Source organism: Uloborus diversus, chromosome 3 (assembly GCF_026930045.1).
Source record: "Uloborus diversus isolate 005 chromosome 3, Udiv.v.3.1, whole genome shotgun sequence".
In the NCBI taxonomy this organism is placed as follows: domain Eukaryota; kingdom Metazoa; phylum Arthropoda; class Arachnida; order Araneae; family Uloboridae; genus Uloborus; species Uloborus diversus.
In genome coordinates this window covers 174569162-174595264 of record NC_072733.1, presented here as the reverse complement: position 1 = coordinate 174595264, position 26103 = coordinate 174569162, and the positions used below count along the sequence as shown (strand labels likewise).

The 26103-nt window shown below is 31.7% G+C and overlaps 1 protein-coding gene across 1 annotated transcript in view; it reads left to right on the top strand.

Moving 5' to 3' along the window:
* The window catches only part of LOC129219299 (serine/threonine-protein phosphatase 6 regulatory subunit 3-like), a 129909-nt gene extending 105705 nt beyond the window's left edge, over positions 1-24204 (top strand). Inside the window, exons 22-25 of the mRNA XM_054853641.1 lie at positions 4866-4936; positions 9938-10028; positions 18684-18797; positions 20651-24204. Of these exons, the coding sequence (XP_054709616.1) occupies positions 4866-4936; positions 9938-10028; positions 18684-18797; positions 20651-20723 (349 nt within the window). The 3' untranslated portion in view covers positions 20724-24204. The remainder of the gene's footprint in view (positions 1-4865; positions 4937-9937; positions 10029-18683; positions 18798-20650) is intronic.
* The last annotated feature ends 1899 nt before the right edge of the window (positions 24205-26103 follow it).

Below are 26103 nucleotides of genomic sequence, written 5' to 3'. Positions count from 1 at the left end.
ATAATTTTAATCATGAATTTATTCGAAAATATTTGAGTGTGCGATGACTTTTGTGGTGTGTTATTTTTCTGTCTCTTCGTTTTCTGACCCATTTCAAAAAGAAGATCCGTCAATATTGTGAAAAAAACCAATGGGTTATATTTAGAATGACATAGGAATAATGTGAAAAAATATTGGACTTCATATTCAAATTCAGTTTTGAGTTATTTTGGTTTTACTAAAAAATTTCAAAGTGTACAAACACTTTTGGGAGCCACTGTAGATTACTTTTATTTAGCTATGAGTATCAAAAATAGTTTTTAAACCTTTACTACCCATATAATATTAGGGTCAAATGCCTGAACGTATCTATTAGTATGTAACAGGGCCAAGTGTGTGCTAAAGAACACCAAAAATGATATTTTGTGCCAACTTGCTTCAAACTAAATTTATGTATGATTCTGCACCATTTCATCCCTCCCTCCCCCCCCCCCCCCAAAAAAAAGAAAAGGAACCATGTGTTTCCAAGAAACTTATAAACAAAAAATAGTAGTCGACCTCCAATAAGACTTGAATTGTACCATGTGGATATTTCTTGTCAGAGCCGTAGCAAGGGGTAGGTCAGGGGAGGCGCCGCCTGCCCTGGGAATTTTTTTTGCCTCCATTAAGCAAATATTAACAGAAAAAAAAACTCTTCAGTGTATTAAGATGTGAGATCTTCTTTTTAAAATTATTTTTAGCGTCTGAAAAAAAAAATTTTATTAGACAGATAAATTTCAGTCTAATTTTAAAAATAAATGGATAAATAATCATGATACCTTCGTTGAGGCTGCCGACTTATTTACATTTCTAATTTTGTTGGTAAAATTATCATCATGAGACCTACAGCTAAGTGGAGAAAAATAAATATGTGGACCGCCTAAGTATGTTTTAAATACAAAAAAAGTTAAAATACAGTGAGCAGTATTTAAAATATTTTAATCTAATGAATAATCACAATACTAGTTCTAAGTGTTTTAATGGAGAACAAAAGTAAACGAAAACTTTATCAAGCGATTTAACAGACAAGATATTTAAAATTAAATAAAGTGGAGAAATAAAGACCTAAAGTATCATTGAAAAGTAACAACTCAGTCCAAAAGGATAAAAAAAATTTACTAGGGCATCAAATGCTTATATTTCAAATAAATAAAAATATGTGACCTAGAAGCATATTTTCGAAACTTTAATTTTGAAAGAATTCTGGAAGAGAGTTCCGGAACCCCATCTCTTCCCCTCTTATCATCAAAGATGACCTACAACTATGTATTTAGGACTTCAAATTTGAAAAATCTGCAGTAAAGCACACCCATTCAAACCCCCAAGAAACAACCCCTCAACATCATTAAAGATCGTCAAAAATTTTGCTTCTTAAACTTCAATTTAAAAAATTCCGGAGATCCCGTGAACCACCCCTCCCTCTAATAACATGAAAGATCATCTGAAATTTCGTTTTTACGATTTCAATATCAAAAACTTTTCTGGGGGAGAACCCTCTGGACCCACTGATAACATCATCTACCGCTGCGTTTCTGGAATTTCAATTTCAGAAAATAACTGAAGGAGGGCCTAGAACTTCTCTTCGCACTGACATAACCAAAGTTCCACAAACTTTATTATATTTAATATTAAGGGCCTCAATTTCAAAAACTATCCAGGAGCTCTCCCCCTAAAACTCTTCTCCATAGCATCATTGAAAGTTGACTACAATTACGTTTTTGGACTACAATTACGTCTATTTTTCTTGTATGTCTTTTAAAAAGATGTCAGTCCATGACTTTCCCTTCCATCCTCTTAATCCATTTGCACTATTGCTTTTTGTTGTTTTCAAGAACCTTATTCGCACTTACAGTGACCATAAATGGCTTCAAATAAGACTTGTAGTTATGATCAGATTTTTTTTTTTAACTTCAAGTTAAAAGTTTTCAATGTTATAAATTACTGAATAGATTTGGATTTTTGGTGCTTCTATATCATTTCTCCTCTGCCCTTGTAACTTAAGTAGTCATGTATGTGAAGTTTTGTAAATTTTATTGTTTGTTTAAATTTTCTTGCAACAGTCCTTACATGTATATTTAATAAGGTACTGGAATTGACAATATGATTTTAAAAACAAGGGTTTTTTAATGGCTTTAACCTACCTCATAGTTGTACCTTCTCTTAATTTCTATCTTTGTGAAAAAATCAATATAAATTGCAATTAAGAAATACATCAGTACATCCACAGGGTTTCCCACAATCCTTAAAAACACCTTAATTATATATATTTTTTAAACAAAGGCCCTTAAAAGTACTCTTTTTTTGTTCAAGGTTCTTAAAACTCCTTCAAAATTCTTACTAATATCTACTGCTGGCAGTTTAAAAGATTTAAAATTGTTAGCATTAATGTAACAAGCTAAAAGAAAGTGATTGGAAGAGGATGTAAAACAGCGTTTCTTAAATTATGTTTAGGTTCGGTGGAAATCAACCAACGGTTAAAATTACTCATTCAAAAAAGTAGGTAAAAATTAAGTTTCAGTGAGGCTTTTAATCATTATTTTCCAAATGAACAGTGGAGAAAATATTACAATGAATCGCGTGTTAAAAATTTATTTATTGTCGTTGTGCAACCTTCAACTGTGTCAGTACAAAGAATACAACAATGACAGCACATCTAATCCATCTGAGCAACATAACTTAAACTAGTGCCATTATTGAATGCTAGTGCATTTTAAATTATCACTTTTGTCAATTATCACGAAAGTTAGTTTCGGCTCTTTGACTATTTGTAATTAGTTCATTATAAGCGTTAAAGTTATTCTCCACTTATGTGTCAACAGTTAAAATCGCAACAGACTTCATGCTAAACCTGACACAAGAATTCAACTTTTATCTATGAAGCCTAATATAAAATATATCTGCAATAATAGAATTAGTATTACACTACTAATTAAACATTTTGATTGAACAAGATGTTTAAAGTTATTTTAAGAAATTTTCTGCAGATCTTTGTAATTACTTTTTGAGGAAGATAAATATTCTTTGGAATGTTCGCTTTTGTTGCAGGAATGGGCATAGCCAGAGGAGAGGCAAGAACTGTCCCTTCCAGGAGTTGAGCCTCTGATCCCCATCCTCCTCCCTAATGCCACTAAGGATAATTTAAAATTGATTTTTTTTGGACTTCAGTTTCAAAAATGTTAAGATGGAGAGCCACAAAACCAGCTTTTTTCCCCTAATTTGAAAAAAGAAAAGGATTTTTTTTTTTTGGGGGGGGGGGGTGCTTCAATCTCAATCAACTTTTGGATTTGGTCTTGTTGCTCCACTCCCATTTCCCTTGTGTAATGTCACCAAAGATAGCTTTTTAACATCCAGGGACTCCCAATCTCCAATCATTTTCTAAGTTTCCTCGATATTACCACAGATAGCTCAAAATTGATTTTTATACCTCAGCGTCCTAATTTCAAGGGAGAGCTCTTGTGCACTAGAAAAGGGGGGGGGGGCATATAAAACCACCATCTTGTTGCATCTATGCTTGCCGTCCCTAACGGGAATCCTGGATATGCTTTTGGATCCGAGTAAACCGTCTTCAGAATGCTATATTTAAACTAGACTAATAAAGTATAAGCAGAGCTTCTACAAAAAAAAGTAGACAAGGAAAAGGGCTCCACTTTTCAAAGAAATTAAGAAACGCTGCCTTAGAGGAAAATTCTGATGTGGACATCACATTACTTCCTTTTACGTATACTAAATAATAGATGCTTTTAATAACTGAAAGGAAAGGGTGAGTGTACTCATGTACACGCATTAGAAGCAATATTTCTTAAATGAATAGCTTTTTAGACTTTTTTCTACACACATAAAGTATGGTATATATAGAGAATTGGGTTCTTTTCCCTGGTACTTCCCTTTGCTTGTTTTAAATCTTGACGATCATTTTTCAATTTGTTTATTGCCATCATGTGTAATCAAAGTTGCATATAAACTATTTGTTTGGCAATATCATAGGTTATTTCACCTTTTTATAGACTTTCAAACAAACCAAGCCTTTAAACAAGACTAAAAGTTCCATTAAAATGAGAAAAAAGTCCTCAAAATAATTAAAGTAATGCATTAAAATGCAAATTAATCCACCAAGTAAAACAAAAAAAGCATTAAATAACTTAAAAAGTTCAATTCATATAATGTGTGAACTAAATAATAAAAAATAAAAGCAAATCATTTAATCAAAGAAATGTGATATTTTCATTAGTATCTTGGCTTGCTTAAGGTAAGCCTTATATTCCAAATTTCTAAAAATTCTTTCAGCTCTCCTAACACTCATAAAAAAAAGCAAACACATATCATTTTATGTGGAAAATTCCATGCTTTTGAATGACCAGAAACTTAAAAATGTGCATGAAATATCTCTATCCCAAACTGTCAAATTCATGCGTAAAATGTGTTAAAAAATAGAATGAAAAAAGAACAAAATTGAATTTTTGAAAATTTGCTTCAATGGGCCGAACAGTCTAGACCGACCCCAAACACGTCACAGAGATATATCCAGACATCCAAACATTAACGTAGCACATTCAGATGCCGAAAACAACGAACAAAGCTAAGTCAGTGAAAGAATTTTGCATCTCTCTTGATGTGAGGCATTATACATAATACTTAGTACTGGATTTATTGAAGCTCAATGGCATTTGAATTATAGAGGTTTACATGAATAATTTTTTTTTTTTAATTTGTATTTTATGTTTAACTTGATTTGGAAAATGCTAAGTAAAATCTTTGATAAATGCTTTCAAAAACTGCTAGGGCTAGGGTGGAAAACCATTGTGTAATACATTTGACAGCTTCTTATGTACTTATTATTTTCATTCCAGTGCTGATGCGATTGATTCGGCTGTAACTGTTGAAATGGAAACTTCAGATAATGTGTCATGTTTAAAGTGTGGTATGCTCATTTTTGTGAGATTTCTTTCTTGATTACAAAAGCTCATGCAAAATTTTAAACATTGAAAACATTTAAAGCTTATTTGTTTTTTAGGTCATTCTCAGAAAAAGCAGGAATTTTGCTGCTGATTTTAAAAAAAATAAATTTTCTCCTAATATGTTTATTGCTTAAGATTAAGTTAGATCTATCCTAAAGTAATAATGCTATTATAGTGGTTCAGATAATGCAAACAAATATTTAAATTTTAAATTACTTTGTTATTGCCACATCCATGGACAAACTGTGTCCATGGATGTGATAAAAACAACCATTTTTTACATTTAAGAACATGTGCTTTTGAAGTTTTGACTTGAAAGTTGAAAAACAAGTATTTTACATTTAAGATTATCAATTCATTGAATTATTGTATTGTCTTCCCTAGTTATTTTAAATCTGTATGAACTACAGATGTGATGAGTTGATCTTTACTTTTTATAAATCAAGGACATAAACTTCAAATAAAATCACAAAAATCTCAAAGCAAACTTCTGTTTCTGTCCCATTAAGCAAAATGGCTTCTTGAGAGTTGATCCTTCAACCAATACAGTTTGGTGCTGCAACCTGGAAGAATTTATTGGCACTTTCTTTTCTGTCCACAGATGTGACTATTCCTCTTTTTACAAGCATTTAAACTTGCTATTAAATAAATATGAAAATTAAGTTTAACTTTAAATTTTTGCAAAGTGTGTGCTAAATGTGTACTTGATCTAAAATATAACTTAAATAGCTAATTTCTTGTTTGGTGCATGAAATATAAAAAATGGAAACAAAAAAATACAAGTGGTTACTGTCCTTGGATGTGTTAAATCACATTCTGTGGCCAAAATTTAAACAATAAACAAAATATTTTTTTCTCTTTTAGCAACTTCAATATATTCCATGAGATGTATTAAAGTGTTTTATTCACTTCAATTATTTTCTGAACTTTTATACTTTATAGTAAAAACCATGAACACAAATTCCTGATTTTTCTGAGAATAACCCTTTTCCAAAAATGCAAGAGTTGGTCCTTAATTGAAAAGCATGGAATTTTTAATTTTGTAGCTTTACTTTTGCTTTCATTCATGTTGTTTTTATAATTACATTACATCTATAATCAGGGGTCTGTCCAGGATTTTTCACAGGGTCCGTTTTTTGTGAAAAATCAAATAATTTTGTGAAAAATGAATTAATTTTGTGAAAAATCAAATAAATTTGCAAAAAAAGAAAAAAAAAATTGTTAAAACAAAATTTTAGAATTTAGAGATGGCATAAACTGCATCAATTAAACTTAAAGTTGAGTGTTTTTCTCTTCTATGTTGAGAAAATCATTCTGAGGTGTTTCTCTGATATTTGGCGGGGGGGGGGGGGGGCATCGCTCTCTCAAGTATCACTATTTATCTACCATTCTACATTATGTTAAATTATACTAGAAATATTTCTGTGCAGTATTTAAAATAATTGTAACAAAAAATAAATAAATAAAATAAAATTCAGAATAGGGTTCAGTATTTTAACTTTTTGACCCAAGACACTCTTAAAAAGCACAGAATTTCGTTTAAAACTTATAAATTCCGTGATTTTAACAAAAATAAAAAGATATTTTTATTGTTTACCTCTTAACAAAGCGTAATAATTATCAAAAATTTGAAAAATCGGATTCCCATAGCGGATGCAAAGAGATCGCAATTCTCAAAGTGAAGGCACCAAAAGTATAAAAACGGCTTGTAAAAGAAATATTTTTGATAAAATTATTTTAAAATTGTATTTTAAAGTCCTATGATAAACATTTCATTAATATTTGTGGACACAGTTTACGCAAAAAAAAAAAAAAATAAATAAATAAATAAAATAAACCATCTATTCAGCATTTTAATTTTTGACTCATAACAGAAAATGGAATTTTGCTTTAAAAACTTGAAAAGAGAGTTCAAACAGAAATAAAGAGACTTTTCATTTATTTGCATCCTAATAAAGCGAGGCTAGCTTGAAAAAAGAACAAAATATGATTCTCATATTGGATGTTAAAAGATTGCATTTTTCAAAATGTAGACATCTAAAGAAAAAAAAAACGGTAATTAAAAGAGTTTATTTAAAGTTAATCATCCTTGTTAGCATCGAAAAATCAAAACCCATATAATTTTCTCCCAAAATAACAATTAAACATTGCACCGCACCGTAAAAACGCAAATATTGACAAGCTGGTAAAATGATGAGAATATTTTCTAATCAAGTCATTATAAAGGTTCAACGCCAGACGCTAAGTGGTGATAATTTTGAAGTTGGTAACCCTATCTGAAGCAATCATATTTTTCCCCCACCCATATCCCCCCATATGCTCCATTTCCCCTATCCCTTTGCAGTTCTAAGTTCATTTCGCAGATATATATTATTGTTTATTAAATCATGAGCGGAGAGAAAAGTGCTTACCAATGCCTTTTCAGAAAAGTTTACAACAACATCGCTGCTAATTAGATGTGATAAAACAAACAACCATTATATTTATTAGGCAGTAGCAATTATTTATCCCTTGCAGGAGCATCGCAAGAGCGCCGATTTTTTTTTTTTTTTTTTCAAAATTAGCCGATTTTGTATAAGCTGATCCCTCTAATTTGACTTACAAAAAGGTTCCAAAAGTTATTGGTTTATACACAGAAATATGCGTTATTTTGCTTTCAGATTTGCTCTTTCAATAAACAATTTTTGAAAGATCCGATCTTGTTTATCAGAATTTTGTGAAGGGTCCGTTTTGTTTGATCAGGATTTTGTGAAAGGTCTGTTTTGATTGATCGGATTTTTGTGAAGGGTCCGTTAACGGACCCAAATATCCTCTGGCCAGACCCCTGATAATTAAAAGCACATAACTGCAAATGATTAAAAATTGTGTGCAAAGATTAAATACTTAGTAATACTATAATTAAAAAACAAATGTACCACTTGATTATGTTGTGACAAGAGTAAATTCATCTCTCAAATGTTTACCTTAAGGTTTAAACTCATGGAAATAGAGGGAAATTATGCATCCCTCTCTCTCAACTGTTATATTTAAAAAAAACATGGTTATAGATGCTTTTTCTTTTGAATTCAATGCTTGAAATTATGTGCTAAAAAAACACACTTTAGATCATTCCTATCCCCTAACCTTATGTGAGGAATAGTATCAATAATTTTAAAAATATGCTACTTAGTAAAACTTTTAATAGTTTCATTTATTTCATTCATGCTTCACAATACATATCACCTTACTTGAAATGATAAGACAGGATAGACTTTAGATATTGATAAAACAGGTTTGCACAATAAAAATGACTGTCCAGTTATTCTTGGGCCTTCCATTTAGTCTCTCCTAGAGCTTTGATAAGGCACTTTATTACATGTTATAAATCAGCTTACCTTTTTCTGATTCATTCAAAAAAAAAAATTCTGTAGTATCTATCGTGTTGACCATTCCTTTCTTTTAAATCAAAAATGTTGTGTGTGTTTTTTTTTTTTTTTTGGTAATCCTTTTAAGAACTAATGGCAAGCAAAAAAGTAAAACACAATACAGGAAAAGGTAAACATAAGTGAGTTGCTATGTGGAGAGAAAAATTCTGTAGTGTGCAAAAAAGAGTGGATTATTCCCATCTACAGTATCAATGCTGTGAAGAAACTAAGAAGTTATATTTTGCTCTTGAAAATAATCTGTTGACCTCTAAAATGTTTTTAAAAAATGTAAGAGGTGATATAGATCAAGCATTATTATGCAGGCTTTGCAATTAATGAACCGATTATGAAAGATCTAGCACATATATTCACAAAGAGTTAGGTTTATTCAGATTTCAGGAAAATAAATATTATATCAATTGTTTAAAATATACAAATGCATTTTTTTCTTTCCTAGTTTACTTATTCACAGTTGCTATGAATAACAGCTAAGACAAACAAATTTGCACTTATTTGGCATTTTGTGTTAACAGATTTCAACTAATTCAATTTTGATTACATACAGTCATAATAAAGCTTGCAATTTTATGTTCTTGATTGAAGTTAAGCGGGAAAAGTTTCTAAAATAACTTTCTCAGACAAGTTATAATACTTTTTTGTCATTAGTCTGTTCTTTATCTTATGTCTTTGGAATAGCTTTTATTGAAACATATGAATTACTCAGACACCTTGTATGACAGAGGTGTAGGATTGTTTATCGTCATTTATATTTGTAAAAAAATGAGATTTTTAAGAATTTTATTTATTTATTTAAATTATGCATTAAAATGTCATTCATTGTTTGTCATTCACATGCCTACAATAAACAAAAATACAATAAGATATGACAACTGTTTTCCCCCATCACCTCCCCCTTTAGAAATGGCTTCTTCAATTTTATTCAGTTTTCGACAGTCTAATGGCAATTATTTCTATTTGGAGGAAAAGAGATCATTTTAACAATTTTTTGGAATTGAAGTACTAAAAAGCAATTGTAGGCCACCTTTGATGACGTTAGAGAAAGAATAAAGTTGAGAACTCTCTCGCATACATTCTTTGAAATTGAAGCCTTAAAATGGAACTTTTAAACTCTCTTTTTTGAGAAGGAGAGGTTCATAGGCATCCTCCCTCGGACATTTTTCAAATTTGATGTCGTAAAAATGCAATAGCAGACTTTCTCGGATAATGTTTGGTCGAGAAGTGCAATTTTAGGCAACCTTCGATGATGTTATGGAAAAAAGGGTTTGGAAACATTCCTTAGGAATTTTCGAAAGTTGGAAGTTCTTAAAACACAATTTTAGATTTCTTATGTAAAGGTCAAAGGAGGGGAACAGGTTTGAGACCTCTTTCCTCTCCCCTCTTTGGCTTCATCTCTATATTAGTAATTGGTTGCAGCTCAATATTATTACAGTTACAGCCTGTGCTTATGTTCTCAATGTTGGATTTTGACAGGCTTCTTACAATTCAAAACTCTAGCCTGCTTTCAAGTTTATTAGAAGTTACAAATACTTTCTTTTTCAGTTTCAAACCCTGGCTCCCAAGGTGCCTCTACTAATGCAATTCAAGTTTCTAGAGAAAAATCTATTTTACATGATGATGTCTTTTTAGACAAGTAGGTAATAGTTTATATATTAGCTATTGAAATTATCTGATGCAAAAGTGTTCATCTATTAACGCAGTCACATTGAAGAAGGGCAAATTTCTACTTTTCATGGGCTTTACCCCCCTAAATCATTCTTTTTAATCAAAAAAGTATGAAATTCGAAACGACATTTCAAGGATATATCCTGGGCAAATTTGATGCCATTTAGCTGTACCTTCACAAATAACGAATAAAATGGTGATTTTGTAAGTAAAAGTTCGACAAAAGAGCACTTTCACAAAGCATTTTTCTTTACAGCAATTGCCACCAGTTGTAAAAAAAAATCTCAAATTAGTTACTAAAATGTGATTTTCATTTATTGCATGAAAAAATTCCATTTTTGTGACTGCAATTTTTGTAGAGTTTGCTTTCAAAATTAGGATATTTGTTAGTTCTTATTTTTTATCCTGAGTATTAATTAAATTTGGCTTTTTAATTTCCCTTAGCCTTATTTTGTTCACTTTTTTAAAAACTGCACACAATTTAGTGCATGGAAACTTAATGAATCCGGCGTTTCTAGCACTTTTCATGCAGTTGACCTTGTACTTAAACTATATTAACTGTCTGAGAATCGAAAAGTATATGAGAGTAAATTAGTTTTTAGTATGTATTTAGAGCCTATTTAAAGGAATTGGACTAAAATCAGGAAGATGCCTAGGTTTTCAAGAGTTGTTTTCAAACACTTTCAGAATTATTTTCCACAAATGAGGTCATGCTTTTGAGGACAGGATAGGGGAATTGTGGCATGATGGTAGAAGCAGATACAAGGGGAGAGTCATGGAGATCTTGACCCCCTCCCTCCGTAAACCACCGTCAATATTATCTGTTCGCACTGTGTTCAATCACTTTATAAAATAAAATTACAGTAGCCCCTCAATGTATCGCTCATTCCGACATATCGCTCTTTTCTTCTGCCTCCCGAAATATTAAAAGTCAGAAAAAAAAAACAAAAAATCCTTGCTTTAAGTTTGAAACCATTTATGAAAATATATTGGTATTACAGTCAGAAAGGATCTCTTTCTTTATTTTGTCAATGAACAAAACAAAAATGCTTCTATTCTTCTGAATTTCCTGGAAAAGCAGTGGCAATTCCTGTCGTTCAAATGTACATACCCGCAGAATATTTCAATTAAAGAGTTTGTAAACTACTTGACATTTTGTTTCGTTTGATACTAACCTCATTACAGTAATGTGATGTCAATGGGTGAGATACAGCAGGCAGGTGTCATACACGGGCCCACGCCCTTATCTGACTGGGTTTTAGTGCAGAAAAGACTTGTGCTTGGATCCACAAATCAGGATTTACATCAAAGAAAGGAAGAATGATCGGGACGGGCGGAAGAGTTTTCTGGAAACAATCTGGTTATTTTTACTTTCACATCCTTTCTACAACAAATCGAAGGGATTAAAAAGTCGATTCGGAATAAGAAGGTATTGGAATGCTCATTCTTATTTTGCTGTGGCTAAAAAAGATCATCTTCATTCGCCATTTGATGTTTCTACCTTTCTGATGCTGAAATTTACTTAAATTTTAGTATTGTTTAAATTTTAATATGCGTGATGGTAAGTTCGCAAACTATATCAAAACCATTTGAAAATCATGTCAAAAGAACGGGAGCTAATATACTTATATGTTGGATGGATAACTATTTTTAACCCCTTGAGGACCAGCGCATGGAAAACAAAGCGCAGCTACGGGACCGAACATTCCGAAATGGAACGCCGCCATCGGCCCGAGCATTTACAGCAGTTAAGCCTAACTGAACAAAAATATTCATATAAAATCAGCATTTCAAAATAATGACTTGAAATTTTAAATTTGCTTAAACAATGTACTACTGATTACTAATTATTAATATAAAGACTATTACATTATTAGAAGGGAGTGAAATAAGTAGAATACTAAAACTTTAACTATGTGCACGAAGTTAAATAATATGTGCACAAAAACAAAGTTAGAGTTAGACATCGTGAGTGTGCAATCAAAGAAAAAGAAATGTAGCAAAAAAATATGTTCCTTATGTAATTTTAATTAAAACAACTTAGGTCAACGAATTTAAACTAGTTAAATTCCCACGCAACAAGTCTCAAAATTGCTTCATAATTCTCTCGAAAACATTCCCTTTCATTCACTTCGCTAACCATTTTTATTGCAATGTTCCAGTCTCCAAATAAAAAAGAATAAATAAAGAAGAACAATATCAGAAAGGATTCAAAAATAATCATAAACTTCAGTGCCGCTTGAAATCCTTCCTGTACTCTCATCGAACGGGGAATCCCAAAAGTCTGGAACACATACGCAAAAATATTTTAACCTTCCTCCCCTCCCCCATAATTTATTCAGCTAGATGTATATCTCTTTCAATTACTCGTAACAAAAAAAGAGAAGCAAAGATATAAACAAGAGCAATTGAGACCTCATAAATCGTATGCGCAGAGCAGTGATTCACTGTTGTTTACATAAAAAAAAATATATCCTATTGAGAGGTTCAAATAAGAAACTAAAGCGTGTACATGAAGGTCAAATACCATGTGACTCGAATATGATCAAAGTTATAGCCATTTAGCGCCATCTATTATCGTTTAAATATTCAATGCAATCGTTCCATTTCGAGAAAGCGTATATGTGACGCTGGGACGTCAGCGTCGATCAGAGCGCGTAGCGGATATGTGCCGCTGGGCTGATAAGAGAGGAATTGTTGTGTAGCGTCAGCGTGACGCTGGGTGCGAACGGGTTAATGACCTTGTTTGTGTCACACTTTCATGTATATCGCACTTTTTCTTTGTCCCCCGAAAATATTAATGTGATATAACGAGGGGTTACTGTATATTATATCCCGGCCGGTATTCTGTTATACCTAGAATGGCTGGAAACAGTCAAAATGGCCGTCCTTTAAAAGAAGCTGTAAATGTTGTATAAAAATGCATATAATGAGGAAAAACTTTATGTTAACTCTAATATCAGTTTTAACTTATACAGTTTAATTTGAAACATATAAATAAAACAAATACAAAATATACTTCAAACATCTTTCACATCATCTCATCTTAAATCCAACAGAAGAAATGTGACTTATACTGTTGAAAAACAAGAAAAAACAAATTCTAAAACTCTGTACAAGCAAATATTTCCCTGAAAAAGGAATAACTGAACGTCAAACATTTGAAATCCCTACTTTTTCTGCCTTTTGTGTGGAATTATCCAACAGAAATATAAACAAAAGCAACCCACTGTCATTTTGACCGCCGTTAGCCATTCTAAGTATGTTAAAAATTTGCATAGAAAAAATAAAATAAATGGATGAAGATGTTTATTAATATTTAAGTAAAGCCAAAACACATCAAAGGGATTTGATAAAACCAAAAAAATTGAGTGTATCTCAAATTCTTTTACCATCAAAATGAAAGGTCTAGCGGTTGTAGTGTTAAAAGTGGCAGATTAAACATTTTTATATTTTATATAAATTTAAAAGCTTCATTGTAAAATTAACTTTTTAAAAAATATTGATGTTTAATGTCTCTTCTCATTGTATAGACGTTTGTGTTCATGCTTGTATTTTATCATTTGGTAAAATTCAGTGTATTATTCGACATATTAAAAATTCCTCCCAAACCAAAAATTTAAGTTCTGGGTGTCTGTGTGAAAGATCATAAATGAACAAAGACTTTCACTTTTCCCAGAACTGGTAGGAAATGCTATTTTTTAAGCTCTTAACGGAAAATGTATTGATGAACAAAGTTAATCTTTTAATCATTCGCAAGAAAAACAAAAAACAATGCTTTAAATGCAAAACGGCAACAAAGATTGCATACATGTATTTTGGTGTTTCGAGGAACCCCTTTTTTAAATGCAAGGGGAGATTGTTTCCACTAGCCCACATCTTTTTGCATTAAAAGAATAGGTTCATTATAATCTCAAAACTAGTGTCTGTAATATTTATTAAATGCTATTTTGCACTTTGAATGCTTTTTTATTTTTACATTTCTGGCTGATGCTACAAAAAAAAAAAAAAAAATTCGCGATGAAAGGTTGGCAATTATCACCTTGTAAAAATTCCTTATATCGTCAGCCCTAATATACACCTGATCAATTGCCATATTCAAAATTGTCACTGTCAGAGTTGCTCATTGTCAGATAACTTTTTATAAAAAATTACAAAATCAACTTAGTAAAAGTTAATTTGAGGTTAGCTGCTAACTTTTATTACATTTACCAAATAAAAATGGATACATTTCGTTTTCCACACCAAACAACTGCTTTATAACAAAGAATTACAGTTGACTCCCACTACAACACGATTTGACTTATACGAAATGGCTATAACACGTTTTTTTCTACAGTAAAAGTTTTTAGACCTAACGCGAATTCCTCACCCCCAACACGAAAATTTTCAAAAGGGAGTCGTGGTTTGACAGTATCGACTTTGTGTTATTGGCTACTAAAAATAATTCTTTCGTAAATGGACCTTCATCCCTTTAGTATAACTGGCAGCAGAATTTTCCACACCGTACTGGTTTGAACGTAACTTTGTTTGTGTATACAAATAACTACTCCGCATTTACCATATGTTTTTCATTCTAAATGCAAAAGTTGATGAAATATAATGACACCTAAGAGCGCTGCTTCATCCACAGTTTGTGAAGGTAAAAAGAAAAAGAATTTTTAACAGTTAAAGAAAAGCTAAAGGTTCTTGATGTACTTGAACAACTAAAACATGACTTAAAATACACCACAGCTCAGTTATCAGGACTGCAATTTCGTGCTTTTTAGCACTCATCAACCCGGAATCACATGAGCTGGAGGCGAAAACCTCTTAAGGGAGCCAAGAGTTCCAAACAAACTGGTAGCTAATGTAGAATTAGCAAACCAGATGAGCAACCGCAGCAATGGTGCGGCTCAACTCAAAGATTGATGGCAAAGCATGGTATTTTGTAGTAAGATACCACTACTACAAAAAACTAAAACATGTGTCCAAGGTAGCATGACAGTTAAGTGTGAGTGAATTTTTCATGCGCACACTTAAAAGTCAAGAAAAGGAATTCTGTAAAATTTCACATAGTAGTGTCTAAACAAAATGCAAAAATTATGAAAATGGAAGCTGCTCTTGTATTGAGAATTAAAGAAACTAGGAAGAGGGTTGTTGCCATAAATGAAAACGTTATAGAAGAACTAGCAAAGCAACTAAATTTAAAATTATACTTGAATAAAGATTTGATCACGCAGCATAAATCATTAACATCTTCATTTTTTAAAGTTACAGATATCATCACTAGATCTACTGTACAGTATTATTATAGTACATCATTTTATTATTACTACATACTGTACGTGGCATACTGGTTTATTTTATGTCTCTATATCCTGTTGATCACTGATTTTGTGCATCCTAACAGTATTTAAGTTGATAAAAACATTTTTTTTTAAATAAAAATAAAAATTCACTTCTTTATGTAAAAAACTATAATATATAATTAAGGAATGGTTTAAATCAGTTTGAGGTGATGTTAAAAAGTGTCTAAAATAATTTGGTTTGTTTATAAAATATTTTACACATACCGTTTTCGGCAAAACGAAATTTCGACTTACACGAGGACAGGCCCGCGCCAAGCCTGATCGGCGTCGTCGTGCAGATGTTTTTTGAGCGTCTTTATGTAGTCGCGTTCAGTGAAAAAATACAGTTAATGCCTGGAGTAAGGTTTTGTAGACATATAAAATGGGAAAAATACATTCGCGGCATTTTATTTATTGGAACACAATGCGAAAATATTTTATTTTGGAATACAGTGTACTTATTTAATTCATGTTTCGGAGTTATTTCAAGTTCCATTGCTCCTTTAGTTTGCTAATGCATTTTGGAAAAAGGAAATATTTTAAGTATCAAAGTTAAACGCCTCACAAAAATATCTCTCTAATCTCCAATTGATGGATAGTTCAACAAACTTTTATGCCTATCAAATTATGACAGCAGAATACTGATTTTATTTCTAAACTGAAGTATAATAATTGTAGAGTAGAGGATATTCCACTATTAAATCTGAAAATAAGCATTCTAAATCACAGAATCGTTAAAAGAAGGCTTTAAAAAAAAATCGAGTAATTATGGTCATATCCCATGCCGGATGAACGTCGATTTGCGCTCGAGGACAAGTTTCGAGATTACTACCCACCTCACATTTCTGAACTCAATCGAAATCGCATCCCCCCCCTCCCCTGTTGGAAAAGATGAGGCAAAGGACTTTTTTTTTATTTTCTCCGATGATGTTCCTCATAAGAGTTCGGAGATGCTTGCCCGAAATTGTTTTCAAAATTGAAGCTTTAGAAATGCAATTTTAGACCAGATAATGGGATTTGCGATTTTACGGGAAGTAATGGGAATTGGAACTCGACCGGAAAGTTTTCGAAACTGAAGTCCTACAAACGTATTTGTAGGTCATCTTTGATGATGTTACAGGAAAGGTTCAGGGATTCTCGTCCCCCTCCCTCCCTGCAAAATTAAAGTCATAAAAAGGAAAATTTGAACGATCTTTAAAGATTTAGGGGGAGGGCGTAAGTCTGGAGCTCTTCACCACGAATTTTTCGAAATTTGAAGTCTTAAAAGCGCAACTTCAGAGTATAATTTTATGTTGGGGAGAGGGGGTGGGAGGGATTAATGACTTAAGCGCAGAAATTTTTCTGAAACAAAGACTAAAAATCTGTATGACACTTTTTTATCACGTTATGGAAAAGGAGGAGCTTAATCATTCCTCAACTGAAAATTTTCCAAATTGAATTTCTAAATATTCTATTGAAAACCATCTTTGATGACATTAGGAGAAAGGATTGGATTTGATAACCCTCCTCTCTAAATGTTTCCGAGTTGAAGTCCTGAAAACAAAATTTTAGATGATTTTAATGATGTTGGAGGAGGGCGGAATGACGCTCTCCGGGAAAAAATTTAAAATTGAGTTCCTAAAAACGATTTTTAGACGATTTTTAATGGGATGGGGGCAGGGCTGAAGTCAGAGTCACCTCGTGAAATTTTTGAACTCACAAGTAAATAATTTACAAATGTTCTTACCGTATTTTTTTGTGATGATAGCATAAAGCAGCCGAATTACCACGAAAAGTTGGTTAAAATCACAAAAAGACATCAAGAAATTCGCCTCGTACGCTTGTTCAATCTCATTGTATTATCAAAATAGCATTCACGGATCCGCTTTAGGAAGAAAAATGCTAATGCATTCATTAAGTAGCATCACATGCTTTCTGTGTAATATTTTTTTCCTTTTTTGAATAGTATGTTTAGACAGAACAAGGCAATAATTTTTCCTGTTAGACAGACAGCGAGACCATTGCTTGTTTCAATGACCAGTATAATTTCATCACTATCATTAGATATAAAGAAAAGTTCAATTTTACTTTTTTGTTTGGAAAGTTTTCTCCCATTTGGAGAATTTTTGATTGGTAGAGCTCAGCGCGTTTTTGACTCTAGCGCCGTCGTTTCACCGCAGGACCTTGCACATAGGGACGGCTCGGCAGCCCTGCGCGTGGAGTCTTGGAACGCATCCCTCATGTAAGTCGGGAATTTGACTATATAGCCAATTACTTATTCACAAAAAATGCACCACTTAGTTTTCACAAGGTAAATGCTGCATTGTGGTGCCATCTATCTTCCATAAGTTTAATTATTAACTAGTCTATCTATTTTGGACTGGAACAGATCTCAGACATTCGATAGAAATAAAATAATGCGAGATTCAAAAGTGCTTGTGTCAGACAGAGGCATGTGCAAATTTAAAGGTAACTTCCACTTAACCTTGTCAAATGGGTTAAGTGGTTAAATTACTTGCTACACAAATTGTTCTTCCATTTATGATGAGTTATCAGTTCTCTATATTTCTGAATAAGTGACGCTATAACTTCAGCATGAGTATTAACTACATTCTGTTTAGATTGGTTCCTATCTTGTTTGTAATTGTCTTTTACATCCTAGATCAACTAAAGCTAACCTCCTTAAAGGTTTAACATTTGGAACAGTACCATCTTATAGTTTCAAAATCTTCCCAAATTTTTTATTTCAATTAGTTGGAGGTGGATCCACATTTGCTTAGAATTTGTTTGCTTGTCTTTGTAGTCTTGTAGATATGTGTCACCCAGTTTCAATTATTTGCATCAAAACTGTATCTTTTTCGTAATGTTACACATGTTTCATAAATGTCCACCATTTGTAAATGAATTTCAGCAGGGATACAGTTAAACGAATAAACCTTATTAAATTTGGCTCTTAAATCTTCAATAATTTATCAATCTAGACCGCATCTTCAAAGATTTGCAAGTATTTTCATGCAACTAGTTTTTATTGCCTTTTTGAATTACCCTTGAGTTATAGCAATTTTTTCCACTTCATTGCTAAAATAGACATTAACTCAAGAAGATATAGTACTAAATTAATTGTACTTAATTATTAAATATATAAGGATCACTTAGAATCTTTTATTTTGTTTTGTTCTGTATTGTGTTTTAACTTACAACTTAATTGTTGACAGTGATGTTTAATTGGCATTGTTCACTGTGTAATTTATTTCTGAAGGGAAACCCCCCCCCCCCCATCTCTAATTAATTTTGTTTTCTCCAATTTTTTTAAGAGTTCAAGAATCAGCAATACAGTCCAGTCCTACAAGAGATGCAAATGAAGGTGAGAGTTCAACTTTATCTAATGATTTACTTGATGCGAGAAGCAAGTCAAAACATTGTCACAGGTAAGCATTTTAAAGCATTTGTGTTTGCTGTTTGCAAATTTTTTTTGTTTATATTAAGTTTCTCTATTATGTGATCTGGCACCCTTACAACAATCTTTCATGTACCAAAAACTTGTGCCAATTTTCCTAAATAATCTTTGTTTATTTTGCAGAAACTTTCTCTACACAAAACTATATAGTATTGATTTCTTTACCAAATAGCATGCAAGCCAGGTTGAAAAATGGGGGGGGAGGGGCATTTGACTCACCGGGAATCTTATTGTAAGCGCTCGGGAATCTTTTTGTAAGCTATAAGTGTAGCTTGTAAAAAAGAGTTCAAGCACCACACTGTACATTTTGTGGTGGTACATGCGACTGCACCGGAAGCAGGAAGTAACACATCATAAAAGAGTATTTTAGGATAAAAAGGTTTGTCTGGCACATAGTTAATTTTTAAGATGATTAATTCAAAGTCCTTTTTAACTTTTTGCCGTACAAAAAAAAAGGTCTGGAAAGACCCAGAATTTTGAGATTTTCATATTGCAACACCCATTCTTTTCTTCCTTTTATTGAAAAAAATTGATCAGCGTATTAAAAAACCAAAAATGGCGCTGGAATGAGTGGCATGTGTTGCAAAAATGAACATTTTTAGTTCTCGGGACAATATAAAAGAGATTTTCGACACACTTTTGCTTAACTCACAGGGTTAGACAGTAGTAGAAGCACCAATCACTAAATACCATGTGCAAAGCATGGCTTGAGAAAAAACCTTTAAAATTGCTGAGTGGAAAGAGTTTCCTCAGTCGGCACTTGAATTTGACAACAATCAATTTTGTCACATGGGGATTGATCCAACGCCATTTATTTATGATTTTTCAACATGCTGATCAGTTTGCACTAGGAAAAGTGGGTGTTGTCATTTGAAAGTTTTGAGATTCATTTAATGTAACCATAACCATAAGCACTGCATTTTTTATCATCATCACAACCTCGAGTGCATACCTTCAAATTACCATATCTAAAATTTCAGCATGATTAGTTCAACGAATGGGCCGCTAGGGCTTTGTATATCAGGCTTTTTAACACTTATGGTGATTAGATTCAGTTCTTGTGTAAGCTCAGATGGCGATGATGGCATATCTGCTTGCTTGGAGTCTATTATAGGCTTGGCAAGAAATTAAAAAGATATAGTTAAGTTAGCATCAGTTTTGGCAACTTATTTTCAGCACCAAATTTGGTGAGAAATAGCTAAATGTCACCAAGTTTGGTGATTTTTCAAATCTTATAGGTTATCACCGGCACATGTCATCATACCCATCAACAAGTTTGCCTGTGATGATGTCATCCACCCAACAACCAATCTGAAGTTACTTTTTGATTGTCATACATACTTGTACATACAAACATTCATACATAGATGTGGTCAGATTGTGATGTTATCTGTTTTGGTTTTTACTGTGTTTAAAAGTGGTCAACTGACTAGTCAATTATTAGACGTGATTAATTACTACCAAAATCTCCTTTTTTGACTACTATTGAAAAATAATCTGAAAATTAGTTAATAAAACAGAACAATGACTAATTGTAGCTAATCCTGATCGTTTTATTGATATGAAGAAAAATTTTCAATTTTCTTGTGAAATTAAATTAAACTTGTAGGAACTTCTACTAAATGCTCCATTACTGGCAGATCACCCTACAGAACTATTTCAATGGACTTTTAGTACTTTGGTGAATACTCCATTTATTTTGTTACTTTACTGATAAAAGTATTTAACTAAATCATTAAAATACTAATATTTTTTATCTTTAAATAAAGATGCATCTTTATTCCTATACTTTAGTAAATAACCCACATATTTTGTGCCTTTTAGATCAAAAGATATGAGTGCATTATTCGATGAAGAAACTTGCTCTCCATCATCTATGCAAAATGGACCTGTTTGAATCTGCATATGTTATAACTTAACTGTTGAAGATTTTCCCTATAAGGCACAAACAATAATTTGGCCCAAGCAAAAAAAAGAAAGAAAAAGAAATAGAATGTTTTTTCCAATATGATGAAAAAACATTGTAAAAGTTTAGTTGTCTTGTTTTTATGTTCAAAACATATGTTTTGTCTTTCATTTATGTTGATGAGCTACTCATTCAGTTTTAATATCTCCTTCAGACATTATAATTTATTATTTCTGTTATCTGTTGATGAATTTAATTTTTAATAGTTTGAATTATGTTAAGTTAGATGCACTGTACTTGTCCCCCTATTGATGATAGGCTGTTTTTCAAAAGCCTTTTGTAGTAAAATTAACCATTTATAAAACATAATTTTTAGAATTTTGCTTTTCAAACATTTTGATTTTGTTTGAAATGAAATTTAGTAGTATAGAATACCATATAAATCTTCACATTTGAAAGAATTACTTAGGTGTACGGAAAACTTTGAAGTTATTTGAGTTGCATAATAAATGTATGCTGATTTTTGATTGTCTTTTTATTACTTATGAATATTAAGGTATGAGAATTATGACATATATTATTGTTTATGATATGAGTTTACTTATCTTAGAGTAACTTTTATAAAGTGGATAATGTACAGTGCAAATTTTTTATTACAACTGATTTTAGTTACATAATATATTTTTTTTCATAAGGTTCATATTTGAGCAAGGGTGAAACTTTTCTTGAACTAATTTGGAATGTCAGGCTCTTGGAGAATTCTGCAATTCTGCGATTTTCCTATTCAATTCCCAGAACTCCAATAAGAAAAAAATATAAATAATTTGGCATGGTTTGTTAATGATATCCAAACTGACCATTATTGGAGATGTAACTTAATACTTTTTATAATATAGCATAGCAAGTATTGATAATGGTTATGCATTTCTTCTCCAGTAGCTTTGCAGAGTGTCTTTTTCAGTAAAAGAGAAAAATGTTTTCTGCTTACGTTACAAAACATAAATAATGATTAAAAAATTTGGAAGAGGGAGGGGAGCAACAGTTTTCTTAGACACTTTTCATCTGTGGCCATGTTCTATCCTTATTCTACATACAAGTAACACTTCAGAGTTTTGGAACCAAGGTCAGTTTCACCCCTGTGTGAGGAGAACTTTCAGTTGAATACATTTTGTATATGCAGTATGAATTAATTTATTTTAGAATAGTCATGTGTGAAATTGATTATGAATGTTAAAGTGGAAACTATGCAAATATTTAAGAAGTACAAATTTAATTATTTGTTATTATGTTATAGAGTTTTTAAGAATTATTTTCTAACAGTGACTATATTCATTCAATCCTGATCTTGCTCATTTCTAGTTCTTAATTCATGCTTTGTAATTCTTTTTATTTAACTTTATGTAAATATTTTCTATACTTGCGTTTTCTCGTGTCAGTAATGTTTTTCTCAGATATTATTTTTCAAATTACGGGTAGTAATAAAATTATATATACATGTATAAACAAATTTTTAAAAACAGAGGAAAAAAATTTTAAGCAAAAAGCATAAAAATGAACTTTGAGTTAAAAATGCACAAAGCAGCAGTTAATAAAAAAAGTACACACATCATAGAAAAGGCACAAGAAGAAGGGGGGGGGGACTTAAAGAAGCCATAAACGAAGAGAAAACTGCTTTGAGATTGAACTCTTCAGCATTGGAAATCTCAAAGTAACGAATACCAGATCAGCATAGCAGCATTTAATGGATAATTAGGCAAAACGCACCAAAGAATGCATACTTTGTAGAGGCAGCCAAATTTTGAAGGGAGAAAATAAAAAACTAGGGGAAGAAACCAATGGAATATTACCATGTCCAGTGTGGTTTAGTATACTAGACACTGCATAATATTCACTAAAAGGAAAAACCTAGGTGAGTGGAGGTTTCCTCTGCTTTGCTACATCTAAAAGGATAAGTGTAGCAAAACTTCCAATAGACCACTCCACTATCTAGAAAGAGCCATTACTTGTAAAGTTCTTAGTGAATAATTAATCCATGTCCATCTTGTCAGTAGCAGTCCAAATCGTCAACAAATAAGCGAAAAACAAAACAATATAGAGAAATCTTAATAAAACAAATCCAAATTTTGCGCTTAGTCATCCTCTGAAATATGTAACACATCAATCTTCCACCTTTACTACATGTGCTTTCAGTTGGAAGTATCATTCGTTAGGCAGTTAGAAGGTTACAGTTTGACAATCTCAAAAAAGCAATTCTGAAAATTAAAACTCTTTTAAAATGTTTTCTGAAAAAACATAAGGAAAAATTTTTTTGCAACTGAGTTTTGAGAACAAGTATTTCTTTTTCAAAGGCAGTAACAGTGTTGCAAATTCTGTAAATTCTTAAAGCTTGTGAAACAAGGATGCCATTAAAAACTTTTTTACTTCGGTAAGGGTCCCAGTTTTTTAGACTGTTAACTGGGAAGCTAAAATTTCTTCTTTTGTCATAAATGGAAGCAAAACACTGAGAATTTAAAAGAATGCTAATGTCCAGCAAATTGGCGGAAAGATAAGAGTAGCAGGTGGGTTTAAGGTTTAGAGGTTTTGGGTAGATTGAGTGATAAAGTTGTTTAAAATCAGGGCTGTTAATGCAGAGTAAATCATCAACATACCTACAGCACAGAGGAAGAGGGCCAGAATTTTCAACACAAAATTTTCTCTCATAATACTTCAAAAACAAATTAGCTAAGGTGGAACTAAAATTGGAACCAGTGTCAATTCCTTTAATTTGTAAAAACATATAAGTTTGGACTTTTAAAAAAATTGTTGAAAATATAAAAATTGAGAAAAAAAAGGATTTATCGAAATTGAGTGAAGAGTTTACCAAATCAAAAAGAGAAGAAATGGCAAAAAACAATCTTGTAAGGGAATACAAGTGAAAAGGTTTTCAAATTCGAAAGTTGAAACAGTGGAGATGTCAAGCATATTGTAAAGATTAACAACTTCCACACTGTTGTAAAAAATCCAAAACCAATTCTCAGACTTTTAAAAAAGGGGGAAAAAAATTTCAAAAGTAATTCTAGTTGAATGGCAAGTTTCTTACCGATGGGGTTGGTGGTGGAACATAAAAACCCAAATCCAACAGAGGTTTTGTAAAACTTGGGAATGGCATATAAAAAAGGAAGACTTTTTCGAAGTGAATTGGCTGCCTCTACAAAGTATGCATTCTTTGAATTCTTTAGTGAATTTAGCATAATGAGGAACCTGCATGCATTTTTTTAATTTTTTTAAATGAAAATTTAAGCCATTTTATAACGATAGACACCCGTTTCAGTTCATTCGGACTGCTAGTTATTTTTTAATTAATTTTTAAAGTCTCCCGATTAGCCCCGCCCCCTTAGTTTCCCCATCTCCGCTGATGAGGTCAAGATTCATTCCCGCTCCCCGCTCCTTCTGGCACTGGACGCACGCACGTGCGTGTATAGAACATCGCTATCATTCTCTCAAGATGCCTACACGCACAAACTGCCGAACTGCAAGTACTATATTTTACCTCATTGAAATATTCAGCATCGTACATAACAAGTTGAATATTTTTTTAGAGTACCAAGAGATAAAAATAGTGCAATGCCATCAACACTATTAAAAAGAGAGAGAGAAAAAAACCCAAACTAAACTGTGTTATTCACTCTTCTGTTGCAAAAGTTACTTTACAGAAACTAACAGAATTGTATGTTAATTATATAAAATTGTTTTACTTTTTACAAAAGCTATCCGTGATCACTTCTTTTTTTTTTTCTTAATTCTTCGATTGAAACGAGTTTATTTTCTTTGAAGATAGAATGTTATTTTTCATGTATTGATTTATTTCATTTTGCTCTGCTTCAACTATTGCATTCAAAACAATTATTGAAATCAAAAGTCTCGATTTGAATTTTGAGTAATTTTTAAGATTTAAAAAAAAATGAAGAGACTTTTTGAATGATTTGCATCTCTAGTCTGCAAAATTCATGAATAAAAATAATAATGAATAAATAAAATACTTTAAGAGCACACAATAAGAATGAGGAAGAAATGAAGAAATGATAAATTCTCAAAAATTTTAAATTTAAAATCATATATTTTTTTTTACTTCAAAACATAGTGAACGAAGTAGAAAATTCGGAAGGAGTTACAATAAAGATTAATATAGTTTTCATGTATTAATTTGTATTACTTTCCTCTGCTCTAACTTCTGCGTCCAAAACGGGTAGTGCGAAGACGTGACGTTACCCCCCCCCCCCATGCGACCAGAAAAATTAAGCTGGTTCGTTGTAACTTCAATGCAAAATAGACGAACGTCTTCGAAATTTAATTGTTAATAAATAAAAATCTGAATTATATATGTAGTTAATATTAAAAAAGTAGCAAATGAAACTTTTATTCATATTTATTAACTGTTAACTTTTTAAAAACAATTTTCGAAAAAAGGAATACTGTTATAAAAAACTAAATTATATTTATCTGTAAAATGTCACTACATCAGATAAAAAAGAAGCAATCAAAAATTAATTCACTACGCATTTAAATCAATCTGAAAACATGTATAAGCATTTAAAAGCACAGAAATAATGAATATTAATTAACCCAACACATTACGTGTAATTTTTCAGATCAATAATATCAATGTGTACTGGCCAAAATAAAATAAAAGATATAAAGAGAAAGGAGTTGTTTCCGAAATTTATAAGAAATATTTTTTCCTGAAAGAGCATGCTTAAAAACAAAGGATTTGACCATTTTTTAAATAATTTAACAAAGTTTGATATTCTTAAAAATTATTTTAATCGGTGCGCAGATTCAATTTCCTTTTTTTATGCTTCTGAACATGACATCACAAGTGATGAAATACCATTCACTGATGCCATTACCGCAGAGCGCAATATTTAATTCGCTTCTAAATTATCATAAACTGGAAACGTGCTAGACAGCAAGCGTAAACATTCAGCGTGCCAGTGGAGTGCGCGCCAAAGTTCATCACTTTTGATGTAATATAGACCACGCCTTGTTTTAAAAATCGGACGTTTTGAAATATTAATTAAAAATTCAACGTTTTGAAAATAAAAGATTTTCCTGGCTCCGTGTTATTTCTTTTTCGTTCTATAAACTTCAGTGATCTAAAATAGTACTTTTGTCTGATGGAAACAACAGCATTAGGAAAAAAAAAGCGCGTAAATTTGACAAAGATAGAAAACAGTAAAGTTGATATCTGCTTAATGTTATAAAGTATTAAATTAGGAAGGTTTATTCCCCCACATTCCATGCGGGGAGAGGTATCTGCCTAGCTTGACACTAGCAATTGGTTTGATATCTTCTTAATTTATTTTTTGAGTGTCATTGTTTTTCATGGCTAAAA